Source organism: Callospermophilus lateralis, chromosome 2, assembly GCF_048772815.1.
Source record: "Callospermophilus lateralis isolate mCalLat2 chromosome 2, mCalLat2.hap1, whole genome shotgun sequence".
In the NCBI taxonomy this organism is placed as follows: domain Eukaryota; kingdom Metazoa; phylum Chordata; class Mammalia; order Rodentia; family Sciuridae; genus Callospermophilus; species Callospermophilus lateralis.
The window spans coordinates 107,215,696-107,243,592 of record NC_135306.1 but is presented as its reverse complement, the minus strand read 5'-3'; the positions used below and the strand labels follow the sequence as shown (position 1 = coordinate 107,243,592).

At 48.3% G+C, this 27,897-nt stretch overlaps 1 protein-coding gene across 4 annotated transcripts in view; it reads left to right on the top strand.

The window, feature by feature from the left end:
• Nucleotides 1–27,897, top strand: part of Grik4 (glutamate ionotropic receptor kainate type subunit 4) — a 279,827-nt gene that overhangs the window by 158,192 nt on the left and 93,738 nt on the right. For 3 of the 4 annotated variants that reach the window (XM_076843682.2, XM_076843681.2, XM_076843678.2), the window contains exon 7: nucleotides 17,905–18,066. The exons of the other annotated variant lie outside the window; for it this stretch is intronic. In XM_076843682.2, the coding sequence (XP_076699797.1) occupies nucleotides 17,905–18,066 (162 nt within the window). The remainder of the gene's footprint in view (nucleotides 1–17,904; nucleotides 18,067–27,897) is intronic. 4 annotated transcript variants of the gene reach the window in all.

Genomic DNA, 27,897 nt, shown 5'->3' with positions numbered 1-27,897 from the left:
ACCCTGGACTTGTTTTGTGTGGTTGGAATTCCTGCACTGGGAATGTTCCCTGGAGATTCGGGAGAAGGACCCATTGAACTGGAGGGTCCACATGACCCACGGAAGCAGTTCCTGTTTATCAAACAGCTACTTGGATTTACAAACTCAAGCCAGGTCCCAGCAAGCCCTGCAGCAATGTCCCCTAACTCCCCCTGCCACCCACGCCCCCACACTCAGTCTCAATTTTGTTTAGGCAGAATGGACATAAGCAGCCAATCTTCCTCCTCTGCATCCATTTTATTGTCAAGCAGACAAGAGCTTGTGTTTATTTTTCCAAGGGTTTATCACAGATTAGTCATAAGTAATTGAAATTGCTAAAATTATTACAGAGAGGGGAGCTGGGGCAGCAGAGGAAGAAGCAGCAATTGATTCCAGGAGAAAGTGAGGATGCTACAGCCCCACTCTCCTTCTCCCTTCCAGCCCTACCCACATTATTTAAATGTCATTTTTTCCCAGGGATGTCTCCTCTGACCCTCAGCTAGATTGAGTCTGCTGTCATACACTCCCATAGTAACCTGTGTTCTGTATTTTGTGGCATTCAGCTCCTCTGGGAATTCTTTCATCTTTATCTCCCTTCTCCATACTCTGAGTTTCCTAAAGGCAGGACAAAGTCTGTCTTGTAATCTAGTAGCCTATAGAAGCATAATAGGTACTCAATAAATATTGATTGAATGAGTGAATGAATGGAGCATTTTATCACATTGTAAGTACGTGGCAGGGGGCACAGGTGGCTGATCAGGTGAGATAGCTCATCTCCTGGCATCCAACAGACATTCAGCTTACCCTGATGCAACCTCTAGCACAAAGTAGCCCACACAGTAACTGGTAGCAACTCAGTCTGGGAAGACCCTCCTCCCATTCTTTCCTGGAGAGATCTGAAAGAGTTTGCAGGACCATGCAGGTGGCTTATTTCAGGATCTGAGAGCCAGGGATTGGGGACTCTGCTTAATGCAGGTAATGTCAAAACCTGAGGCCCAGTGTTGACACCAAGATTGACCACTAAGGCGGAAAGGGCAAGAAGAATGCAAGGGCAGTCAAGCTGATCACGCTGAGTGGCCTCTCTGACACCAGGAGCTGCTTCCTTTGCTGTCCATCAGGCCTGCCCTGGTCAGCCTTGGTCAAGTGGCCCCTTAAGACCAGAACCTGGCACCAGACTCATGGAGTCAGATCCCAAGGGTTTTTGAAACAAAACCTCTCCTTCAGGTTTTCAGATCATTATGAAATTAGTTGGTCCCCTGTTCCCAAAGCTGGGCACATGAGGTCGGTTATCTCATCCCTGTGCTGTGCTGAGCCTTAGGATATTGTTTATGGAGGCAGCCAGGGCATTGGATCAGAGAGGACCCTCTATACATAGATGTGCATGTGGCAAGTCACTTAAACTCTTTTTGTAACATGGAGAAAATAACGCTTATCTCTTCACATCATTTTGTGAAGAACATGGGAAGTTTCTAATCCTCAGTGGATTGCTAGTAAGTATTTCCCTACCTTCTCTGTTTTCAACTTCCCTGTTGAGTCTTTCCATCTTCAGGCCTGGTTTCTAGTTACTGCCTCTATCTAGCTTTCAAAGCTCCAAAGCTGTTATCAGAAACATTCCAAAATTGGCCTCTCAACCAGTTAGACCCATAGTTCCTGGGATGCCATATTGTTCACTCTTTCACTGAAAGTGTAACACACACATTTCTACATCCCTATGCACACACACACACACACACACACACACACACACACAGAGCCAGAAGCTACCATCCATCTCTGGCAACTTTCTAGTGCCAGAGAAATTGATTCTAAAGTGTAGTTTATTGTAAAATTATTAAGAGTATCCACATATTTCAGCTTTATTGAGCCTTTTAGGAGAGCCACTCTGCATACTACAGTACGCTTTGGTGAATAAATATGTTTTTAGTGCAACTAGGAACAGAGTAATGAAGTGAAAACTCCCCATGTGTCTATGTGAGCTGCCAAAGTCCCACCCCCACCAAATGTGAACTGAGAGGTGGCAGGGCTGGCAGGGACAAATGTCTCTCGGGCATACGTGAGCACAATGGCATCCTAAGGAGAAACTCTGACTCTAAGATGGTGCTATCTGAAGCTGCTAACCCCCAGTGTGTTCTCTAAGCTAAGTTGTTGGAAAATGTGGGAGTGTTCAAAAATGACAGGAGAATCCAAAAGGGGTTCACAGGCTTTGACTGAGTTTTATTGCTTTGCATTTGCATTTGAGGAAATGGTGGCTAACAGCTTGAAGCCCCCTGGCCCAAGTGATAGGATTACAAAATGATGAGCCAGCCATGATTAAACAACTTTCCTATGGAAAATGCTGAAATCAACTACACTTACTCAGAAAATGCCTATTAAGTGCCTGCTGTGTGGTGGGGAACTCAAGAACCAGTCTGATGTGGTCCAGCAGGATGCGTCTCCATGAAGCCTCTGTCAAGCAACACAGGTGTGGGGACCCAGAGGTAGGAGCATTAGGTGCTCCTTAGGGAGCTTGGATAGCGATTTACAGATACCGCTGCTTATTTCTTTATTTAGTGGTCCTGGGGATTGAACCCAGGGTCTTGTGCATGCCAGGCAAGTGCTCTACCACTGAGATTCATCCCTAGGCATCTCACTAAGTTGCCCGGCTGACCACTAGCTTGCAATCCTCCTGCCTTGGCCTCCTGAATAGCTGGGATTATAGGTGTGCACCACCTGGCCTAGCTCACACACCACTTCTTGATGGAAAGACAGGTTTGAAATGAGAATGGGAGAGTGACAGTGGACACAGTAAGCTAGGTACCTGTGGTGAGGTGACCAAGATGTGTGATGGAGAAGGGTGGCCAGAGCCAGCAAGGGGAGGTTCTGCTCAGATGGTAGCCTAACACTGGAGTTGGCATCAGTAGAGATCTCGTCTTGGCCATCTCCCTGCGTGTGACCTTGGATAGCCCTTTAACCTCTGAGAATAAGCTAGAGGATCTTCAAAGACCTTTCAGTTCTGAAATCCTGTTGAGTCTGTGGATAACTGTCTGGGTGAATTTTCCTGCTCAGCCTGAGTTCCACTGAAGCAGGTGACTTTCCTGTCATGGAATTTGTGTCTTTGTCTGGCTTGCTCATCTCTTCCTTGCCCTTAGCTGTCCCTGGGGAGTGAGTGTCCTGGTCTTGGAAGCTGTCTTGATCTCTCACTCTCTTTTGCCAGGGAATAACTGCCTGGTTCCATATCTCAATTCACTCTTCACAGCCCCGATGAATGACAGGCCTCTCCCATCTGAAAATACAATCCATGCCAAGGTGTTAATGGCTGGTGACAGCATTGAATTTTTCTGAATCATTGAAAGCATCTAACTAAATCTGAAGCGAAGAATTGAAGGGCCTGAACTTTCTCAGAGAGTCAAAAGGTCTCCTCACGCTCACACATTCACAGGATCGACATTAATTGAGCACCTACTGTGCTGTGTGTTGGGGAGTCAAACTGCAGGAGAAGAACCCAAATAGATTATTGTAAATGTATGGGTTCGATAAAGCGATGAGGACTCATAGCACAGGTCTTATGGGGCCACCAAGGAAGGGCCTCTGGGCTAGCTTGGCAGGCTCTTAGACTTCCTGGGGATGCCTCACCCAGTGGGCCCGAAAGAGTCAATAGTAGTTAACCAGGTGGAGGATGGGGAGAGGCAGAGATTCTAAGATGAGGATGCACACAGCTGCACCTCACCTACCCAGGCAACATCTGCATTTTTTTTTTTTTTAGAGAGAAAGAGAGAGAGAATTTTTCAATGTTTATTTTTCACTTCTCGGCGGACACAACATCTTTGTTTGTATGTGGTGCTGAGGATCGAACCCAGGCCACACGCATGCCAGGCGAGCGCGCCACCGCTTGAGCCACATCCCCAGCCCCAACATCTGCATTTTAATCAAGGCTTTAATAGAGTGGGAAATTGTGGTTCTGGTGAGGAAGGTATTTGGGATGTAGGAAGAACCTTTTAGAGCCCTCATACAGGTAGTTAACTTTCCTGTCCTGTATAAGGCAGGGAAAGAGGAAAACTATGAGTCCTAAGTGGCCCTTGGTGGTACTTGTCACAAATGCCTGTTTCAGACCAGTTGTCACAAATCCCAGGCCCAGGGATAACCACTTAGACAGCTATCAACAATCGTGTGCAGCCAAGGCGATGAGAACCACTGGCCTAGAAGGGAACATAAGCTCTCGGTGCCTCGGGAAAAAGCAGGGAGATTTGCTCATCCCAAAGGTGAAATGCCCTGCTTCTCTCGTGGCACCATTCTGCCAACACAGGAGTCTGTCCCGTCCCTGACCATGATGGGGCCTTCTAACCCTGAGACCTGAGGACACAGGGACTCCTTCCTGGATAAGGAATGCCGTGTAGCAGCCTTGAGAGAAGCAGAGGATGCGGGCACGGCACAGCCCAGCTCTAAGGTGCCAGGTGGGGTGGATTCACTTCAGTTGCAGCCCTGGGCTACCCTGGGCCAACCCTCTGTCCACCTTTCTTATTGCCAACATTTACAGATGGCCACTATTTCCTCAGAACCGCTGAAGTGTTCCCTCCCCTTGCTCCGATAGTACCTGGTGCAGGGCTCAGGATCAGGGGACATTTGGATGGAGTCATTGCCTTATTTGATTGGCAGGAGTATGGCTGCTCAGGAGAAGGTCTTAGAGATGAGACCCTTCTCTTGGCAAACCCAGGTGACCAAAAGAAGCACCCCAAACTGCATGTGAGTCTCCCCAAGAACTGCCCTATTTGAGATATTCTGTTTGGTCCTTCAATCTGCTCTCTTCATTGCAAGAGTGAGTGTTAATGGGGACTGGGAATGTCCCAGGCAGGAGATGGGGCACTGTTGTTCAAGATCCTGAGGAAGAACCAGGGCCAGGGCTGCGGAACCACTGGAAATAGAAATGATCCAGTTAGCCCCATCCTGGGGCTTGGGCGGTGGGGGGGGAGCAGGAGCCAGCACATGGGCCTCTGGGGGGTCTCTGGTTACCCAAGATGAGGCAGGAGTTCCCAAAGCCACCTGACACCTAAGCCCACGGGGCAGGGGCGTGAGGAGAGAGTGAGTATTGCCAGGAAAATCAAGGGAAGCTGAAAAGCCTTCCATGGGGGAGACCTGTGTGAGGTGAAGAAAGCCTTCCTCACATGGGAGGAGGCGATTATCAGAAAACCTTTCTGCTGATATTTGACAAACAGCATGGCACTGAAGATAAGTCCCAGGGGATTCCAGAACCAAATTGTATTTTATTCATTGAATCAAAATTGAAACTCTCTCCTTTTATCAGCTCCCGTCTTCCCCCACCCCCACCATCTCTCTCTCTCTCTCTCTCTCTCTCACACACACACACACACACACACACACTCACGCACACACACATTCGTTTCTTCTGTGCCTGTGTGTGTTGGTGACTGGGTGCATCAGGCTGTGCATAGGAAATAAATCAAATTGAAATAAGATCCAGGCTCTGTGCACTGCTCTGCTTCAGTATCCCTGGAAACATAATGGAAATGTCCCCTCTGACTGCCCAGGACACTGTCTAGTAAAGCTTGTGGAGAAGGGAGACTGCCTTGCTTCTGTCACAAAGTTGTTAAAAATTCAAAAGTCCCGTTCATTCAGTAAGAGAAACCTTGGCCTTCCCTTCTGTCTATGGATCCAGCAATTTCCAGTTGCCCACAATCAAGAGAATCTTAATAAAAATCTACCCATTTCCACAAGCTGGAATGGTGACACTAGTTGCTCCTGGCTCTGAATGTAGCAATGTGCCAGATGCCATAACAAGCATTCATATTCAAGATATTTAATCCTCAGCCCTGCCAAGTGGGTGCTGCAGTTTTACAGAGCAGCAAAGTGAGGCTCAGAGAAGTTCGAGAGCCTTGTTTAAGGTTTTCCAACCACATGGTGGATGTGAGGAATTGCCTTCTCCTCTCAGCCCCATCTTCCTCCTTCAGACTGATCTTTACGGCTTTTCTGGGCTGTATCACTTTTCTATTGCTGTGCTACTGTAAGTTACCACAAAGTTAGCAGCTTCAAAGAGCATCATTTATCAGCTCCCAGTTCTGTCGGTCACAAGTCTGGATCTGTGTGACAGGCTCTGCTCAGGCTGAAATCAAGGTGCTCACCAGCCACAGTGTCATCTGGCGAGTAGGGTCCTCTTCTGAGCTCCCTTCCTGTCATTAGCAGAACTCACTTCCTTGTGGCCCTTGGACTGAAATCCCTGTAATCTTGCAGTTTCTTGGCCAGGGGCATCTCTCAGTGTCTAGAGGCTGCCTGGGGGTATTTGTCCCATGACTGTTCCATCTCCATGGAGCCCAACTCTAGTGCCTTCTTCCCACCCTTTTTAATCTCTTTGACCTCCTGCAACCAGTCCTTTAAAAGATGCTGCATATAAAGGACCCATGGGCCTAGGTCAGGCTCACCTGAATAATTTCCTTCTTTAAAGGCAAGCATTCCATGCAGCATAACCCAGTCACATAGCCAAGGTCCTGGGGATATTGTGTGTGTGTCTTGCAGGGGAGTGGGCGTGTCTTAGGGGTCAACTTAGAATCCTGCCTGTAACGCATGCCGACTATGGAAGTGACTTTATTTCTTTAACTTTCCCCAAAACCACTGGTGAGAGAGTAGTCAAGGAGCCATGGAGGCAGGGAACCAGGAAGCATGGACTAGAGAGAGCTGGGGCAGGAAATCAGCACCTCCCCTGACAATGCCAATCACAGATCACAGCCTCACCGCCAGCCCAGGGTGGGGCTTTGGGGAGAGCACGTCTCTTGGCCTCTGAGGGAAAACTGAGAACCACAGGGGGAAACTGAGGCGTTTTGAGGCTGCTACAGCTACTAGGGAGGCCTTCTGCCCTGAGGAATTTGGTTTCTGCTGAAAGAAGTGTTGAGGTTTAATGAATGTTTGGGAAGCATGGGGAGAAGGAGAAGAAAAGATATTATGGCAAATCATATTATTATTATTATTATTACATTATAAGTGCTATTGTATTACAAGCACCATTAGGAGGAGCAAGTGCTGTTATTATTAAGCAATCCAGCTTCTCCATCCTTAGCATCAGGCTCCACTCAGTGGCAAAGGCATCCACAGCTCCATTAATCACCATCGGAGGCTTCCCCAGTCCTGGCTTTGCAGCGCTGACAGCTGGCATTCACGCCCAGTGGCACACACGGCACCTGCCCTCCCGCGGTAGCCTCCAGCCATGAGTCACGCAGTGAACGCCTCTCTTGTGTTTTCCACAGCTGGATTTTTTAAAAATCTAGGTCAAAAGTTAAGATCTTCCTAAAACCACTCCCGATCATGTTGCACTCTGCTTAAGACCCTTAAATGATTCCCCATTATCCAGAGGATAAAGCCCAGACTCCTACAATGACTTCTACAGCCTCTCATGAACTTGCCTCTTGGCATTCTCCTGACTCATTCCCCATCACCACACACACCCCAGCCAGATCTAGTGTTTGCCCTCCCTCTCCTGGACTCTCACATGCTCTTGTTTCAGGCTGGGAAACTCCTCTTCCTGCTTCTTGACCTGACTGTCTCTTTCGGGTCTCAACTTGCACTCTGCTCTTAGCTCAGGAAAATCCACAGCAGTTCTGGTTCAGGAGACCATCTTGTATATGCTTCTCACAAAAGACCTGCCCCCTTTACCATAAATATAAGCATCTTGAGGCCAGGCTTTCTCACTGTCATAGTTCTAGTCCCTCACATGATATGTGTGCTGAGGAAACACTCGTATTTGTGTTGAATGGAGGAATGAATGAGACTAGCCCACATGGCCAAGATCAAAGAATCTTGTGTATATTTCCCCCCACTATGGGAACCCATCTGAAAGCCTAGTGACCTTGAGCATGTCAGAGCCAAAGATGCTCAGCCTTCCTGGGAAGCCCGTTATATAAACCTGCTCCACAGATGGGACAGGCAAAGTCAGTAAGGAGTCAGAGATTGACAGCGTCACTGATCTTCCTAAACCCCTGTTTCTCTGGTGGGAAGGGTGGTTCCTTGCTTCAGTCTCTGCATGCCTGAGGCTAATGCTTTGGGACCTGGAAAAGGGGAAGTTTAGCTCCTGAGGTGTAGACAGAAGGTCTGATCAGTGGAACCGTAGTTCAGAGGGCTTCAGAGGTAAGGAATCAATGCCTGATGAAGGAAGCAAGCCACAGGAAAACAGTAACTCTCCCTAGCCTAAGGGAGAGAGCACAAGGTGTCTGCCATTTTCATTCACAGAGGTTTCAGCTGCACAGTTAACTACATAGTTAACAGCTACTTATTTAGTGTTCAGGACTCAGAACAGTCTCCTAAATACAAAGTGAAGACAGTCACAGCTGCTGTGTAGAAGTGGTGGTGGGAGGGGGCTCTCCAACTGGCCTGTGCCTGTCTCTTGGTGGGAGAAGTGACTAAAGTCCTTGTAAAGGTGCTTCCACCCTGAAGGGTGTTTGCTGGAGACCATTAATTTGTTTAGTGAATGTACACTGAGCACTTGCTAGGTGCATGTGAGGTGTACGGTACAGGGGATAGAGCCATGAACAAAACAGAATGTGATCTGCCTTTGAAGTCTTATTTGTGGACTCACATTGGGAGAGAAAAGCAGGGAAGGGACAGAGTTGCTGGAAAGAAAAGAAATTCATGTTCAGGTCATGGGAGAACTCAATAGAAACATGCAGGGAGAAGAATCCAGGAAAGCTGGGAACTGGGAGGTTTGGGACCAAATCTCCCATTAAATAGGTTTACTGACAGGTATGAATTAGCCTTCCAGCTGCTACTGTCTTCAAAGACCTATTACACAAAAAGCAATCTCCCAGCCTGCAGAAAGCACAGGCTTTGATGCAGATAAATAGACTGATGGGTACACAGTCAGGTGAACTTTGGAGGGAGGGAGAGGAGGCCAAGGTGCCCAGAAGATCCTGGCTTTCTGCTGCTTTTAGGACTTTCCTAAGGAAAGCTAAGGCAGGACTTGTGAGACAACGGTCTAGACCCTGGCTTCTGCCATGCAGTGGGGCCTGAGGAGAAGTGCATAGACCTTAGCTACAAAGAAGAGCCTTGAGAAGTTCTGAGGACCAGGCTGGCCGTGTGAGATGAGGGACATCCTGACAGATGCTATCTGAAAACAACATTTTCAGTCAACAGCACTGAGGTTTGTGTCTGTGACCTAGAGTGGATGCCAATAATGTCAGTGTGTATGCTTCACATGGCAGCTGGGCCTGGGTGGTAGCTTTGGATAAACTCCTGAGGAACAAAAAAGCTCAAAGTGGTAATTGGCACATATGGGGGTACAGTGAGTGGCCAGTTCTGCCTGACTGGGTACTGGAGGAGGTCAAGGTGGGGACAGAGGTGAAGGTCGGCAGCAATCATAATTTGCTGCCCAGATGAGGAGTTTGTTTTCATCCTGTATGCAGGTGAGGAGATTGGGGGTGAAGGTTCATGATCAAGTTTAAAATTTAAAGACTTTCCTCCAAGCAACAGCATAGAGAAAGAACTTGGAAAATTGCAATACAGAGGAAGGGAGACCAATTGGTTTATAGTCCAGGAGAAACCTGTTGAGGACCCATTTGAGGTGCAGGTAATAGGGATGGAGGGCAGGGGAGGGGTTCAAGAGATGCAAAGGGACAAAAATGTTCTCAAATAACAAGGAATGAAGTGTGCATGCAGGAGATGTGGCTGGTGAGAGCATGGAAGAAGAAGATGAATTCTAGCTTGAAAAGCCAGTGAATGATGGTGACAGTCACAGAAGGGAACTGAGAGAGAGGATCAGATTGATGCAGAAAGATAAAGAGCTCAAACTGAGGAGTGATATAATCTTAAGGGTTCCTTCCACCATTCCTGCTTATAATAATAGGTTAAGAACTCAGGACTCCTGGGGTGCAAACATTTTAAGTTGTCAGTCATCAACAATCTCAGTGACAGGGGCATTTGCTCGACACCATCTCCTGGTGTCCTAGCCCAGTGCTGAGCATGCAGTAGGGAAGGTAAGATAAGCTCTGATCCTGAAGCCAGAACTGGCATCTTTTTGCGGGATGGGGGGGTACCAGAAATTGAACTCAGGGCCACTCAACCACTGAGCCACATCCCCAGCCCTATTTTGTATTTTATTTAGAGACAGGGTCTCACCGAGTCGCTTAGCACCTTGCCATTGCCGAGGTTGGCTTTGAACTCACAATCCTCCTGCCTCAAGCCTCTCGAGCTGCTGGGGTTACAGGTGTGCGCCACTGTGCCTGGCCAGTACTGGCATCTTAATCCCACATCTGTTTTTTAGACAAGACACTTAGCTTCCAGGCACCTCAGTTTCTTTTTCTTCCAAATGGGAATATGAATAAAAACCCATCCTGTCCAAGTGTGTCCAGGAGGACCCAAAAGAACATAGGAAAGCTCCCTGTAAGCTACGTAGGGCCACCCAATGGAAGCAGTTGGTGTTATTATATAACTGATGTTTACTAACTTGTGATTGGGTGACTAAGGCTGCCAGCTCCTCTCCCAGGCCGTTCAGGGGACAGAGGCTGAGCACGCAGCCAAGAGGGCCAAAGACTGAAGTTTGGGTGACAACAGCCCAGACACAAGGGACTGTTGGAAATCCCACCGTTAGCGGAGCTAGGGAGATTGTCACACTACTGTTAAGAAGTCAAACCAGCTCTGGATTGAAGAAGCTGCAAATAAGGACAGTCAACCCATCTGGATTCAGGTAACAGAACTGAGAGGCACCCCAGAGGCCCTAGAGGCATTGGATGAGACCTTTAAATAATGACTTAAAAATTTTTTTTCTTTGTTGATGGATCTTTTATTTGTTTATATGTGGTGCTGAGAATCAAACATAGTGCTTCGCACATGCTAGGCAAGAGCTCTGCCATTGAACTACAGCCCCAGCCCTGGATGAGACCTTTTATGAGTTGCCTGTGGCCCTAGGAAGAGGTAGCTATAAAGGTTTCAGGGCCAACTGGGGCCCAGGGCCTTGTGCAGAAGCCTCCTGAGCAGCAGAATCTAGTAAGCTGCAGGAAGGTTCCCTGCCTACCCTGTCTTCCTTATTGCCTGTTAATGACACCTGAAAGTGCATGAAAAATGTATTCCTTCAGCTATTTTATTGTGACTTCTAATAATATTAATAACTCAAGGAATCTGTATCCTACTTCCAGAATACATAGAATCTTTCTTTCTTCTTCTTCTTCTTCTTTTTTTTTTTTTTTTTGAGTCTCACAACAGTACTGTGAAGCATCACTTCCCCCATTTTATAATGAGGAAACTTGTCTAATTAAAAGAGACAGAAATGAAGAAATTAAAAAATTGAACAACAACAACAAAAAAAACCCCAAACAAACAAACAAAACAACCCAGCGATTGGTTTTTTGAAATGTGGGGTTTCAGAAAGGAAAATCTAGGACAAAATAGCAATAAATAGGATATGATTTCAAATGTCACAACTCTAAATCTATATCCATTCTCCCCAGCATAATTATCATGCTAATTATTTAATTAAACCAGAGGCGGGTTTGGGTTTCACTGATTTTTGTCTAGGTACCAGGGATATGGCCAAGAGTGAGTCAGCCCACTCTACCTGTCAGGAGTTCACAGGCCAGCAGGGAAAGCATTTGTGGCCAAATAGTTGTGCCTGCAGAGTTTACTGGGGATGGCTGTGGCCCCTTAACCACGTTCCGCAGAACTGGCCAGGTTTGCAGAGCTGCATGTGACTTCTCTGCACTATCTCAGCCCCACATGTATCTGCATTTATTTCAGATTCCTCCCCACCTATCACACCTGGGCTAACTCTTGTTCCTTCTCTGGGTTCTTCCTGCCAAGGTGGACATGCTGGGGGGGAAAACCTCAGTTCTCCTATTTTCTCAAGGTCACAGTTTAGCCCTGGGTGCCTTTATGATTAGAACCTTCTCAGAGATTCAGTAGATGTTTGATAATTGCTTTATTCACTTAGACCACCAGTGTTTGTTTAGTTTTGCAAATCTACCTGGTGTTAAGGTCAACAAAAATATTCTGAAATCAGCTTAACTTCAATTTTGCTGGTTATTCTACAGCACAGCCTAAAGAACCCAGTCCTTCTGACTCCTTAAGGAGTAAATGGTACAAGAACACAGAGCTCTCAGGGGCACAGGAGGCTGAGGCAGGAGGATCACCAGTTCAAAGCTGGCCTCAGCCACTTAGCAAGGCCCTAAGCAACATAATGAAACCCTGTCTCGAATAAAATATACAAAGTGTGGGGATGTGGCTCAGTGGTTAAGGATTCAATGCTTGGTACAAATAAATAAATAAATAAATAAACAAACATAGAGCATTGACTTTGAAGTTAATGAGTCTTGGGTTTGAATTCAGAACCACTTGTGTGGCCTTGGAAGGGCAACTTCACTACTCTGGGCCTCAATTTTATAGCTGTAAAATGGCAGTAATAATTTGCATGACTTTTCTATTTGACCAGTAGCTAAGATCAGCTTCTTACAGAGTGAGAAGGAAAAGAAGTGAAAGGCCCTCACGCAAAATATTTTGGCTGGTGAGGAGGAGAAGCAAGGAGGGGGCAGCTCACTTTCTTTAACACCAGCAGCACAGAGGTTGGATTGCACAGGAGAGAAGAGGGTTCGTGTCCTGAGGGCTCCTTTGTGGATGAGCCCTGCAAGGTCGCTGCTCTTATCCACATTTTACAGATAGACAAACTGACAGCTCAGAGGCCTGCCCATCCAGAGATCACTGAGCCAGCATGTGGCTAAATCATGGTTTGAATCCAGGACAGTCCTATTCTCAAGCCTGTGCTTTTTCTAATACATTCTGCTGTTTCCTGGTAAGATTGCCACATTGCACAATGCCAGTAGACACCATCCACACTGACGTCAGGAAAAGTGGCACCTGAGCATCCTATAATATATTGGCTGTGACTCCCAAGATCAGGAGCAGTACCTCTGTTAAGTAGGCAGTCATTATAAAGGAGAAATGATGAGGGTCTAACCTGGAAGGATTGGGGAAGAATTGGACAGATTCAAGAGTGAGGAGACAGATTTGACCAAATTGGCAATTGATGAAGTGTGGCGTTGAAAAAGAAAGAGCAGAGCTGCCTCTGAAGATTCTAGCGTAGATGCTCAGGAAATAGTACTGCACTTACTCCATTAGGAACACACAGGAGAAGGGACTGCTGGGCAGGGAGCACGTGGCAGATGCCATTTCCCCCGCTTCCCCATTTGTCCCGGGTTTGGAGGTGGATTTGACTCAAGGGTACTGTGTGGACCTATGCTTTGGTTTCTTGCTTTTCTTCTTGAATCCAAGTGCACAAGCTAAATCTGGATCATTCAAAGTTCCTCTGCTTATAGCTCTATTTGACTAACCTTGTCCCATTCCCTTTGTTGGCTAACAGGAACTTGACTGCTTAGCCCTGCTCCTCTTCCTCTGCCCGTTTCCCTTTTCCCTCTGCAGAAGTTGCACACAGCTTATTCTCTGACCCACCCAAACACCTGTACCAAAGTTGTATGCTTCTTGGCATTTGGACCCTGTGTGGTATGAGCCTAGTCATCCCACTCTCAACCAGGTCATGTCACATTCTCCAAACCCTTCTTCCCCTTGCTCTTCCTCCACCACTTCCACTTCTCTGGGCCCTATTCCCAAATCAGCTACCTCTTACAGCCTGCCTCTGCTGCCTGGCCCAGGTGGATGAATAGGCCAGATTTGGGGAAATTTTCCTGCAGTTTATCAGTGAATGCATGCCTGTTTATAAACCAGGGTATTGGAAATGCCACACCTGCTGGAGAAAGTGAGGGACCCTCACCCAGCCCTGAAGCCATTATTGATGAGGCATTCCTTTATCCCAGGGTGACATTCACCCAAGTTCCCTTGTGGCTATAACCTGACCTTCAGCTATAGTTATTTGGACCCTTTTATGTATCATTAAAAAAAAATACACACACACACACACACACACACACACACACACACACACACAGAGGCATGCACAGTTTTAAGCTTTTTTGTTTTTTAAATGAGAACACCCAGTGATAAGAAAACAACCTATCAAGAATTTGTCTTTAAAATACAATAATGCAACTTCCAATCGGGGGTTGGCATAACTTCTACTCATGTTCTCACACCTTGTGTAGCTGTAAGGCTGCATTATTAGTGATAGAGATGGCTACGGTGAGGACCCCAAGGCATCGAGGTGTCTTCAATCAACAGTCTTCAACCAACACCGACCGAGCCGTTTCTAGTGGGTCAGCGCTCTACTAAGTGAGGGCTTCAAAAGTGAGGCAGGCCCATCTTTACTTCTCAGGAATATACACCCTTTTGGAGAGAGTCCACCCATGTGAGCAAGTAATGGTGACAGGAGGGCTGTCACAAAGCCATGCACACATGGAATAATGGAAGGCCTGGTCTTTGCATATGGTCCACTTCTTGGCTTTACCACATGGTTGTTTGATCATGCAGAAGTCCTTATCCAGGGAGATTCACCCTGGTTCTTTGGGGTGGTTCCTCTGGTATTGCGATAATGGGCATCCACCCTCACTGACAGCAGACACCCCTTCCCTTTCATAAAAGGATCAAGATTCCTATGGAAACCTGTTCAATCTCAGGGATGCTCCTAGCCCTTTCTGTTAATTTATAAAGGTCTTAGGCAGTGAGACTGAGGAAGGGGCACCCAGGACACTAAGTGAGCCAGGTATGCATTCTTAGAGCTGGAGATGGGCTGCAGCACTGGATGACCCCTAACTCCTTCCAATCCTGACATTCATTAATTTTATGACATATCTGTTGGCATAATGCTCCCACCATTTTATTTGGGTTCATAATATGCATTTCTCTGAAAACATTTTAGGTAGCATTCCCCAAATGGTGTTCTGTAGAATGTCATTGCAAATCACTCATGGTTTTAGGGGGAAAAGTGTTCCACGGTCAATATGTTTGGAAAGTTTCGGGTTAAACAAAATTAAACAAGCTCCTTCCCTGCGGGTCTCCTTTCAACCTTTAATGTGCTTTCGTGTGTGTCATGAATATCGAAAAGGCAAATATACTATGCAATGATTTCTAACCCTATTTGAACATGAAAACCTTGTTTTCATAAAGTTTCTAGTTCCTTCTGGAAAGCTGATATCCTCGGGAATACACTTGGAGGAATACTGGTGCAGAAGGTTTTCCTTGTATATAAATTAGTGGGGGGCAGCTGTTTCCCATATTCTTTTAGAATAGCACCAGGACAGTCTAAGTTTAGATATAAAGAAGAATTTCCTAACTGTCAGGGTGCTTGGAGAGTAGGATCCTACAGTGCCCTGGGAAATTGCAGTAAAAGAACATGCCACCCCCTTTCTTGTCCTTCTGCAGGGCTCTCCCGTGAGTCATTATAAATAGAATGAATCATAAAGGAAACTCCTGGAATCTTTTTATCTTAACAGGCCTTTGAAAATAGGAAATAGGATGTAGTTGAGGGATAAGAAGGTAGGAATTAAAAAGGCAGGAAGACAGACTGGCTGACTTCTGGATGGACTGTCTCTCAGTGTCTGTAATTAACTCGTTCATTTTCATTGTGCCCAAAACACACATTGAAGGAAATACCTTCCTCACTCAGTTTTCTAAGGCAAGTGAAAATAAAGAAGGAGAGGGCCCGATGTCACCTAAAGTCTCTTGGAAGTCTTTCAGTGACTATCATATACTAAAAATTCTCCTTTGTCAGATGTAATGTTAAGCCTTTGCAGAATCTTATTTGTTCCTTGAAACAGCCTAGAAGGCTGCTAATATTCTTGCACCCTTTTTGCAAAATGCAGATCTGAAGCCCACAAAGATTAAAGGCCCTGCTGAAGGTCACATGTCCAGTATAGTGAGGAAGCGGGATTGGATGCAGAAGCCCTTATCCATTCTGTCCCTCTTCACCACTGTGAGTCTGTGGACCTAAGACTTCCTTGAAATGGCCCTCTAATCACCAGCCTATGTACAGGGAAAGCGTAGAGTTGGGACCATGTGTCTGCCTACATTGATAAGGAAGCCAGGAGGAGAGGACATTTTTCAGCCCCCACCATCCACGGCCAGTGAGGCCCCTTGGTTTCCCGACAACAGCCTGGCTCTGTGCCTAGTCACCTCACCCTTGCCAAATGCATCTCTTCTCATTAGCCATCTGCCCCCTCACGCCTGCTGATAGCCCACAGCACATGGGCAGCTGCCCTGTTAGAGAGACAGGATATAATATCAGCTTATGAATCAATACATTCTCTGGCAAATCCGTGTTCCCCTAATGGGAGTGTGGCAGGATCCAAAACACACTTAATCTGCATCCAACTCCACTCTGTCAGGAGTTGGTGGCTCCATAGGAGTCTTTGTAACTCCACTCTGCAGGCTGAAACCAGTCAGGCTGGGCTCTGGGCAGGTGAGCTCAGGCCTGCAGCCTGAGGCCCTGGCGGTCACTGTGGATGGCAGTGAGAGAGCAAAGGAGATGCCAGGGGCTAGAGGAGCTGTCTTCAGAAAGGAGACCTCCTGAAGGAGAGCGGTGTCTCCACCTGGCCAGAAAGTAAGCCCCGGGCGCTTGCCATCTGTCACATCAGGTTGAATGGGTTATTCCTAGGGTCTGTAAGTACCGAGTGTCTATGGGCTGCAGAGATGGCATAAATGTTCGAATAAACGTGATGAGTGTGATTTTGGTCTGAGATGGCCTGACCTGCCTTTGAAGGCATTTTTCCAGGAGTGGGGATTAGTGAGCTAAAAAGTCAAGATTCTCTTGCCTGATTTTCTTGTGTCGGGCCAAGTGGGACCTTGGAGGTCCAGGGCTCTGAGCTCAGAGGACTCTGCCTCTCTCTGTAACACTCACCGGCCTGGAAGGCATGAACACCTGCAGGCTCATGTGTGGTCAGGTGATTGGATGAGGACCTTGGGTTGCTGGAAGAACTTCCTAGAACTTATAGATGTCACTGCTTCTCAGATGGGCTTCTCTGGCCACCTCATCTAAAGCAGCAGCCCCAGGCCCCATAGCTATCTGAAATGATCACAAATTTATTTCCTTACTCACTGTCCTTGAGAGCAGCTATTCATGTCCTCTATGCCTAAAATAGTGTCTGGCACATGAAAAACACTTAAAAAAAATGTGTTAAATGAATGAAAAAAAAAAATAATGACAAGGGAAGGCACAGCCTGCCTGCAGAACTTCAAGTTGGGATTCTTCAAAAGCAAACTCGATTTTGACACTCTTCTGTTGACAGTTCCCTTGCACCCAGACTGAGGGTGACTACAGGACAAAATGTGAACCCCCTAGCCTGGCATCCAGACCTACAGCAGATGCCCCCAGCCCCATCTCTCAGCATTCCTCCCCCAGATCCCTGGGAGGAGGTCCTTTGTGCTCATCTGGTGTCCCCTGTACTTTGGTGTGCATGAGATCCAGGGACCTACTGAGAAGGCAGCCTCCTGGGCCCCAGCTCTAGAGATGTATACTCAGGTGGTGGCAGGGGGTGCAGGAGTTGTCCCTTTTTAAAAAGACACTGGAATCAGTCTGAGGAGCTGTGCTTTCGTCAGATGCACTGATGGCAGCTCGCTGAATGACCATGTACTTTGTCACCTCTGTGCTTTGGTCTGCCTGGAGATTTCAAGGCTGGGATAGCCTTTATCCATCCACATTTTCCACCTGGAAAACGACTACATATCCTTTAAGGCTCAGCTCAAGTGTCCTGCCTCCCGTGGATGCAGTTCTGCCTTCACCAAGTACATGTGTCTGATGATCCTCTCTCTCCATCCTGTGCATCACATATATACTTGGCTTAGAGTTCATTCTGCTCATTTCTCTTTTCTCCCTTGCACCCCAACACAGTGAGCTTCTAGACCCCTCGACCCCTAGCATCCAGCAGAGCGCCTTATGTTTACTGGACTAGAGTGAGGTCCCTGGATGTGCTCCAGCGTGGTCCCCGTCTCTTCCTCCCCTCCTAACTGTGTTCTCTATTTCTGACTGCTGGGTCTTTTCAGGAGTTCTCACTCCAGAGAATGGACAGCCTTGTGGATGATCGTGTCAACATCCTGGGATTTTCCATTTTCAACCAATCCCATGCTTTCTTCCAAGAGTTTGCCCAGAGCCTCAATCAGTCCTGGCAGGAGAACTGTGACCACGTGCCCTTCACTGGGCCTGCGGTAAGTGTCCCCCAGAGTTTCTCCCTGGAGCTCCTGGGCCTCCACCTGCACCCCACTGTGGGCTGACACTGGGAAACAAGTTAGAATCCAGCCTTCTCCCTTCTCCAGTCCCAGCTCAGAAAGATGTGTGTGCGTCTGCTGGGAAGTGGGTCTAGAGATAAGGTCTGGAAGTAGTGAGCTTAGAACATGCAGCTGGTTCACAGGGCAGCAAGGGAAGTCATGTGGAGGCACCGAGCTCTCTTGACTGATGTCTGCAAGTCTCCTGAGGCATAGTCTCCCGTCATGCTGTTGCTGGGGACTGCCTGAATTTAGTATCCAACAATCTCACTATTAAAGGGCCTTTCGGAGCTGATCAGCTTCCTCATTTCTCAAACAAGGAAACTGAAACTCAGGCTGGGAATAGAGATGGGAGTAGGGATGAGTCTTTTGCAGAGGAAAACTGGATTCTGAGACTCCTGGCCCCTGGTTCAGTGCTCTTTCCACCTCACAGAGCCACTGCCCTGAGTAGTTCATCCAGGGAAGCTTCCTTTCTGTCCTCTCCACCCCATATTCATGTCCCCATAGTTCCTTCTCTGAACTGCATGCAATAGAGGCAAACCCTTCACTTGCCATTCTCCACAGGGTTGATCATTCTCACTCTGAGGCAGGTCAGGCATATCTGTTGTGTCCATTGGTTAGAAGTCGAGTTCTCAGAAGCCTGGGATCATGTGGCTTTCTGTCCCTGTCCTAGCCAGATTACATGCACCATTTCATTTGAAAAAGCCCCTGTGCTGGCAGCTCATGTGGCACAACCTGAGGCAGCTCATGGGATGCTCACCACAATATTCTGAAGCAACTGCTCTCAGTATCTCCAACTTACTATGGTAAAATTGGGACCCAGAAAGGTTGAGTAACTAGCCCAGAGTCACACAGTGAGCAGAGGAACTAAGTTCAGAACTCAGGCTTCACTGTATAGGTTTACGGTTTTCCTTTCAGCCACAGATCCATTTTGCCTCTTTCTAGGATCACCATTTCTTTACCACGCTGCACTGTCATTGAGCCTGAAAAAATGAAAGTAGCTAATAAGTATTTGTTGAATGAATGAATAAGTCAGGCAGAATGATGAGTTAGAGATAGAAAAACATGAAAAAGAATTAGGCCTAGAAGTTGGCAATGGGGTATCCTCCTGGAGTGCGAAGTTCTCTGCTGGACTCTTAAAGCGGGAGCCATGCCTGTCTTTGATAAGATATACCTAGGGGCAAGCTAGGTCTAGAACACGCATGCTCAGTGCCTAGTTAGTGGTTGTGGTGATGCAGGGTAGGGCGGCTGGGGCAGGGCGTGGGCATAGTGGCCTTTCACAAGACCCTGTGTAGCCTGGTGGGACTCTTAGGAAGAAAGGGGTAGCTGAGGGGGTCAGAGCTCATAAAGAACTCAGGAAGCTTTGATCCAAGGAAGCAGATGGAAGGTTTGTGGAATGCGTCCCAACAAGCTATTTTAGACCTGAAAGAAGTAAGGACCCATAGGAAGGGATTGGGGAGGGTGACATCTGAAGGAAGAGGGTCCTCACCCCATTAGATGGCTTCAGGGCCAGTGAGGATGGCCCTCGAGCACATGTGTGCAGGATGTGTCATGCCCCCAGCAGGGACAAAAACCCTGCTCTCCCTGCTGAGCAGGAGGTTCTTATAGGCCACTAATACTCCAGTGGCATGCGGATGACCTTGAAAGGCTCACAGCAGGACATCAAGAAAGGGGAAAAAATCTGCCTCCTCCTCTCCAGCCCAAACCTTACCTCCTTCCCCTTCTAGCCCAGTGAAATTAAAGGTCCCCATATCATATTTCCAGTTTCTCTCCTAGGGTTTCAGCCCTGTCATTCTGCTCACATTAGCCAGCAGCAGGCACACAAGATGACCTTAGTAACCTCTAGGATCCTTTGTAAGGACCTGACACAGAAGCCAGGCAGAGCCTTGCATAGAGCTGCTGGGCCAGCTCTGGCTGTGGTCACCCATGCTGCAAAGACTACTGGCCTTGGAGGCACAGGGCCCCTCTTCGTTTTCTTGCTGTGTGATCTTGGATAATTGTGTGACCCCTCTGGACCTTGTATTCTTTATCTGTGATATTGGGCTAATTAATTAAACTTGACCATCTTAGAAGAACATTGAGAAGATAAAATGAGATACAATCCTATTTTTAATTCACAATTACTCATTGAATAAGTTTATTTAACAATCTATATGCTAGATGTTGGGATAGACGGTAGTAAATATATCAGATAACTTTTGCTACATAAATGCCGCGTAACAACCAACCACGTAATCTTACTAGCAAACATTTATATAGCTCATGAATCGGGGGCTCAGCTGGGGATCATCTCTTCCAAGCTGGCCCAGGAGACAAACATGGGTTTACTGATCTCAGCTGGGCCTGCCCAGACAGCTCTGCTCCACATGCTTCTCATGATGGCAGAGGGGCAGAAAAACAAGTGGAAATCCGTAAGCCCTCTCAGACCTAGGTCTGCAGAACACACACTGTGACTTCTTCCACCTCTTTTTTTTTTTTTTTTTGGTAAATATAAAAGACAGTATAAGTGCATTTTTAGTTTGTAAGTTCTTTTCCCCTCATTTTTCTGATAGAAAAGACAGCTGAATAATGCAGCAATTATAACTTACTGGGCATAGAATACCTACAGGTGACAATAAGATGATAAAGTATAGAGAATAAGATGCTATATTGGAGGAAATTTTCTATATACTATTTTTTTCTAAGAAGAAAGATGATTATTTAAATAATTCTTTTAGAAAACAAATAGTCCCTGTTTCAAACCTGCCCTGCCAGGATTTTATTTTTGTCATAGATGTACATGACAGTAGCGGGTATTTTGACGTATGGTACATACAATGGAGTATGAGTTATTTCAAATTAGGATCCTGTTCTTGTTGTACCTGTTTTGTTCACCAAAGAAACGCATGTGGACAAAGTCAGAGAGTGAGGAACTGTAGTCTTTCCTTTTAGACGGTGAAGAAATGTCACATGCAAAGGGCCTAAATGCCTGGATTCAGGGCTAGGTGAGGAACTGGGGTTCATCACGCAGTGCAGAGGTGGGGAAGGGCCAAAGCTGCTGCTTGATCTACAAGGTGCACCATGGGGAGTGGATCCACCTCCACCTCTAGGAAAACGCTCCTGGAGACACACGTGACTCCTGCAGGAAAGGCAGGGAATCCCTCTGTCTGCAGAGGCCAGAGAAGCCTTCCCAGAACAGGGAAGCCAATATAGTCGTGAGCAGCATAGCACTGTTTTGGCCTACCATGGGTCACAGAACAGCAGTGTCCCATAGTTATACCATGTGGTGACTTGGTGGTCATCTTGGTTTGTGTAAGTGTCCTCTGTGATGGTCACACAGTGACAGTCGACTAATGATGCACTTGTCAGAACATAACCCCATCGTGTTCTGACATATAACTGTGACTTGTTGCTCATTTTCTGTGTACAAGACAGTGGGCAGGGTATGCAGCATCCAGGCCAGAGCTGCCCTGCTCAACGGACCTGGAGAGGCCGTCCCGTGGCGTGGAGGCTGCCAAGAGTAGTATAAAAGGTAGAAACCCTGGCCTCATCTGTTTCTTTCAGTTCCGTTCTCAGACCTCCATGGCCTCCACAGCTCATGTTCCCAGGATGTCTGGGGGGCTTTGGGCAGCTGGGAGTGCTCTCTGGAGGTTCCATCCCCTGCAGGGATTGAAAGCCATGGCCCCACTGGAGGCCTGGAGGGGGCTGGTAGGAGGCGGACCAGGCAGCCTCAGACCTGGACCACCAGGTCCCTCTGGTTGTACCCCACTCGGCTTTCCCCTCCCAGCCCTCCTGTTTTCTGGCTGGTCACATGTTGCTCAGGAGCCTGGGGCATCATGGTCATGACTTTCACCTCCACACAGAGCTACTGTAGCACTTCCCAGGAAATTACCAGCCAATGACCTTTTTTCTTCTTTGTGGCATCCTAATGACAGTTAAGGGCAGTCATGCAGCCCTTTATGACAAATGAGGAAACCGAGGCACAAAAGAGCCAGGTGGCACATAAGGGCCATCCCGGGATCCACGCTTTAACACAGCCTGAACCAGAAGTCAGAATCTCTCCCTCGGTGCCAGAGAACCTTCCAGCCATGTCTCTGTGATGGCCTCTGAGGGGGAAGGGAGGTGTTACAGACACTGTCACCTCAAAGAGAGCGCAAGGGAAGCTCACAGCAGTGACAATAGCGGCACATCTCTCTAGCTTCTCACTTTAGCAGCCTACCTTTTGAAAGGCGTCCTCTTCCTGTCTGTCTGGGGGCTGAGAATTCCCAGCACAAACAGCCCAGCTCTTGCCTGACAGAGAGCTGGAAGGCGAGGGAGTTCCAGGAACACACAGCCTGGTCTGCCTCCCCCATCCTGCTCTGCCAAAACACTGCAACCCGCCCCGCCCCTGCCTGGTGGGATGGTCTCATTCCTCCCCCCTCCTCCCTTCCTCACCCCCTCCTCCTCTCCCTTCTCTCTCCACCTCAGGCCCATGCTCTTTCTTTGCCTGCTCCCACATTCTCCCTTCACTTCCCCTTCCCCCCCCATCTTCTTTCCGTCTCCTACTCCAGATGTTCCCCACTTGTGGCATTTTCTCCTTTCCTCTTGTGTGTGGGTCTCCCCCTCCCCCCCGCCCCACTTTCCATATTCCAGGTGGAGCTTGCAGGACAGGGAGCCCAGGTCTAAGGGCATCAGTGGAGTGGAGTGTCTGGAGCCAAAGGGAACCAGGGAGGAAACTCAGGGTAGCCTCCCCTGCAGCAGGACCTGCCAGGTGGCCCACAGCAGTCTGCAAAGATGCATCCTGCCTGCCGGGGACCTTGCAAACAGAAAAGGGAGTGTCATGAGCGGAGACACACACCCACTAGTTTCAGATGCCATTCCCATTAATCACGCTGCAAAGAACGAAAATCGTGGGAAATCATTAAAATTACAGATGGCTAGATTAAGTAATTAGAATTTAGGCTAAAGCAGATGTTTGTAATTAAGTGTTTATTTCATTGAATAAAATCCAGATTGTAAGAACTATTCCATGAGATTTTAAATGTTCTTGCCCTGCTATTATATCCGGGGTGAGGGGCAGAGTTTAAGCTCACAGAGGTTCAGCAACAAATGGGCATCCAAGAGGATCCTGGGAATCCAGGTGCCGGAGGCTCAGGAAGAGATGAGGGCTACAGGTGTGTGTCTAGAAGTTATTCCTATTTCATTTCAAGGGAGCGGGGAGGAATCCAACCAGAACTCCCTGAGTCAGACTTGATTCATCTTAATTTATACAAAGTCTTTCTTTCCCCGAAACAATTTGCAAACAGCTCAAAAGAAAATAACAATGAAGAACCAAATGAAAATATAAAAACAAGAGAGTCGAGGGTTTCTTGCCAAACAACATTTTGGTGCCAAGAGAGAGGAGAGGATTTTAAATGAGGATTGAGCTGGAGGATTTAATATTTAGAAGAGACAGGGACAGACACGGAGACAAAAACAGGCACGTGCATGCACAGAGGAGGAACAGAGACCTCGGAAAGAGAGAGGGGGATCGTGAGGGGAAAAGGAAATGGAAGGGAAGGCAGTGGGAAAGGAGGGAGGAGCAGAGACGCCCCCTTCCCTTGTGTCCAGAAGTGGAGACAGAAACTAGGGCTTTTGTGATGGGAACCACTTTCCCTGACTGTGGTCCCGAATGCTTTCCAGAGCTAAATTAGTAAATAATAGCAGAGGGAGAAAGCAATTAGGAGAGCAAAGAGATGCTTCAGGATGGAGATGTGGAACAACTCGAGGGGAAACTGATGAGGCAGAGCAATTGCAGCCCCTCACACCCTGGGAGGTGAAGCTGGGCAAGGGGAGGAGTCCGGAGTTGGAGGAGTGGGGGCAAGTTCTCAGCGTGGTAATGAGAGGGTGGATGGCCAGGAGCCTGCCCAAGACGGGCAGTCTGGTAATGAGGGGAGGACCCTCAGGAGACTGAACCAAGGTTGGGGTGTGGGCAGAAGGATGTTCATGACTTAGAAGGGATCAGCTCCATCAGCCCAGGCTGAACTGTGGAGACCTGTGAAGCCCAGACCTACTTGGGACATATCACCATGTCAGCTCTGAAGGCAATTTATCAGCAGAGGTGAGACAGGAGTCTTGATGACTTTCCTTCTACCGGCTCCCCCCCACCCCCCACATCCCCAGCTGGTGTTGTAATTACTAGAAGTACACAGAGAATCCTGAAGGCCCCAGAGTTAGAGGCGCCAAAGGACTTGGGAACAGGCACAAGCTGATCTCCCAGCATCCGGCTCGTGTGCTAATAAGAGCATCAGCCAAGAAAACCACATCCCAGACGGAGTGGGAACAGCGACAACAGGTGGCAGGAGCAAGCCGGGGGGCTTGGTGGAGGATGTGCGGAACAGCAGAGCGAGCTTCCTCAGCTGGTGTGCAGTCCTGATGGTCTCTCAGGGACTAGCGCACAGCCTCACCCAGGAAGGCCCCCCCTTGAGGGGGCTGAGGCCCAAGTCTCCCTGGGGACCTGGTACGACAATACTCCTGAGAGGCCAGGATCCCCAGAGCCCCCACACCAGTTATTGTGCTCTCAGCTTCCTGTAATAGAAACGCTAATTAAAATTCCCTGTGCTCAAAAGGCAGGGTGGTGTCACATGGCTCAGCAAGACTCCAGAGTGATGTGGTTGGAGACCCACATGTTTTCCATCTCTGCTTGGTCACCCTTGGTGACAACTTCATGCTCAGGCTAGGGCCCAGGTTGGCTGCCGCTGCTCCAGGCATCTCCCCAGACACAGAAGTGTCCAAAGCAGGAACAAAGACTCTCTCCTGGGACAAAGAACGCTCCTGAGAAGCAGACTCCTCTCTCCAGACCTCAGCTCGTCCCTCATTGGTTTGAACTGGGTCACTTGTCCTGAGTCACACGTTCGCAGGGGGATGAGGAGATTGGGATCACTCAGGCTCACCTGGGCCCTGGGGCTGGGTCAGCCCCCTCTGAAGCTCCTGGTAGTGAGGGGGAGGGGGAGGCACCTAAACAAAATGGGGGAAAGAAAGGGAGAACGTGTGCTCAGCTAGTGGTTCTTACCTGAGCTAATGAGAGGACAAACGGCCAGGGATGCCAGGAAGCTACTGGGTAATGACCCAAAGCCAGGGCATCAGAGGAGCCTGCCCACCATTCTTCTGCAGCCCTGGCCCTGGCATCCAGGAGACACACACCCACTAGTTTCTTATCTGTTGTGGAGAAGGTGACCATGTCTTGAAAGATTGTTCCAAGTCACCCTGGCACAAGAATAAATCTGATAGAGTGAAAATTACCTAGGCTTCCCTAGGGCCGCCCTGCGGGCAGTGGGTAGGAAAACAGGGCTGCAGAATTAGGAAGAAACCAGACTGGACAGAAGGGTGCGGGGGTCCAGTTGTGGCCCTGTGCCGTCTTGCTGGGTGACCTTGGGCAAGAGAACTCCTTCAGCCTCAGTTTCTCCATTTGTAATACGAGAGCCTGACTTGTCGATTTCTAGGATCCTTTCCAGCTCAGACACTGTGATCTGGGGAATCTTAGAACAGAGAGAGTAACTGGGAGGCAAGGGAGAGGGTGGGCCAGGAATTGGTTTACAGTATCACTTAAATCGCCAAACCAGAGGCTCTGGAAGCCAATAGCAATAAAGGTAAGTAGCTCCCCCTGAGGGAGATGCTTGTGCACGCTGGAAAGGGAGAGCGTGTGGCATTCATCATTTCCATTTCTCTTCTTGGCGAGGAAATGTGAGAGGCCCATTAATAAAAGAACCACACGGGCCTGGGGGAAAATGAATTCTGTGCAAGGGACAAGGAAAGTTGTAGGCTCTCGGAGGAGCACCAGGTGCCATGCAGGTGAGCCTTGAATCAAATGAGGAAGGAGCTAGGTGGCCAAGGGGAAGGGCAGTGGGGTCGAGGAGGGGTGATAGATTGGAGGATTCGCAGGAGTGCTCAGCCTGGCTCAGCCTCGCTCGGCAGGGCCACGGGGTTCTCCTCTGGTCCTGATCAGGGATTTGGGTACCCTGTCTGCTTAGTGTTCAGGTCATAGGTAGATTCAGGACCAGGGGACAGAGAGGAGGGCTGGCCTCATTGACTGGGTTAGAAGGGGAAATCTGAGGTCTAGGGTGCCTGCCAGAGGGTCGGGGCACGGGAGTGGGAAGAAAGAAAAGAAGCAGAGGAAGAAGGAAGGCAAGAGAGAGGGAAAGAGGGAGGGGCGAAGAAGGGATTCCCTGGCCAGGTGATTTTTACTGCACAGGTGAACTTGGACTAGGGAAACTGTGTTGTCTGTGTTTCCTGTAACTGCCTTTGAAAGAGATTATCCAAAATCAGCTCACCCAGTTCCCCTGATAGGTCTGCTGGCCCAAAACTACAGGAAATAAGGCGCTCTGCCCAGCCTGTCTTCTGACCTTGTAGCTCCCCGTTTCTGCTGCTCCTCCGAGACTGCATTCAGCCAGCCTGTTTCCTGAGCATCTGCCAATGCCTGGCAGACCTGGCGGTACAGGTCCCTGCTCTCAGGAAGGCTGACCCCTGGCTCCTGCCATTATAGAACTCTTTTACAGCCCTGTGAGGCAAGGACTGCTGTGTCTCTTTTATAGATATGGAACTGTCACTGATTTTGAGAGGTTCAAGGTTCAGGATGCTCAGGGTCAACTCAGCACCCAAAGGAGGGACTGGGGTCTGGACTCCGGGGTTGAAGTTCTGCTTCCAGGCTCTTTCCTCTGTTCTTTTCTATCTCATGCCAAGCATATTCTCTCTGGAGGGCTTGAAGGAACATTAGGTGGGCTTCCTCCATCCTTGGAGGGGCCATTGTTGTGGAGCCTGGCCAGGTGGGAGGCCAGTTGTAAAAAGTCTGTCACATGGGAGAGTGCTCTGCCAGTCCTTAAAAAGGTAGTCCTTAAAAAGTAGTCTTCAGTCCAAAGGAGAGTCTTGGAAGGGCAGTACTGAACTGCTGATAGGGGGACATGGTAATTCTGTGAAGAAACTCACCTTGCAATGGGATCCTGCATGGGCTTCTAGTCCCTCAACCTCACTCCTCCTGGGAGGGCTCCACCTGCTTTCCTGGAGCACCCCCAGGGCCCCTGAACTGTGTTGACCACAATTTACACTTGGTAGGTATTTCTGGTCAGGGACCTTGTGAACATTAACTCAGCATATTATTGTTTCCTTCTTAGATTGAACATGTCCCAAGGACAGGAGTCTCTGCTGTCACCACCTGAACCCAAACACCTCAGGCTTCCCCTCTCCAAAGGCTATAACCATAGATTAACTCACTGGGCAGTGGGCATCTATCAGCCAATAGTGAAGTCAAGTAATAGGTCTTGGGAACCAACCATCTGCCAGACCCCATGCAAGTTGCCATGCAGCATATAGACATTAAGGCCCTGGGTGCCCTAAGGAGCTTGCATTTTAATAGGGAAGATGGAAATATGGACACGACCATGGCTTAAGGCAATCCACAGTATGACCCCGAGTATGAATATGATTCATGGCTGCCTCCTGGGCTGCTCCACACTTTCCAGCTCCTAGTCTTTGTATTTCTTCCTCCCTGGCTGCTCCCCACCCTCACATCCAATCATGTGTCACCCAAATCCTCAGTACTCCCATCCAGTGTGGCATCCTCCACGATGTGTTCTCTTGATCACCCAAAAGACATCTCCCCTTTTATTTGACCCCTACAGACTTCGGTGGCTCCATCTCACTCAGTCTTCTGCTACCCTGATTGGTGTTCTCTCTCCCCGCTCCTCCCTTCCACATCCTTCTGTGGAATATCACAGGAGGAGGCCCCTCCTCTTCTGAACTTACCTTGTGCTTCAAATATACTTGTCAGGTTGAACAGTACAA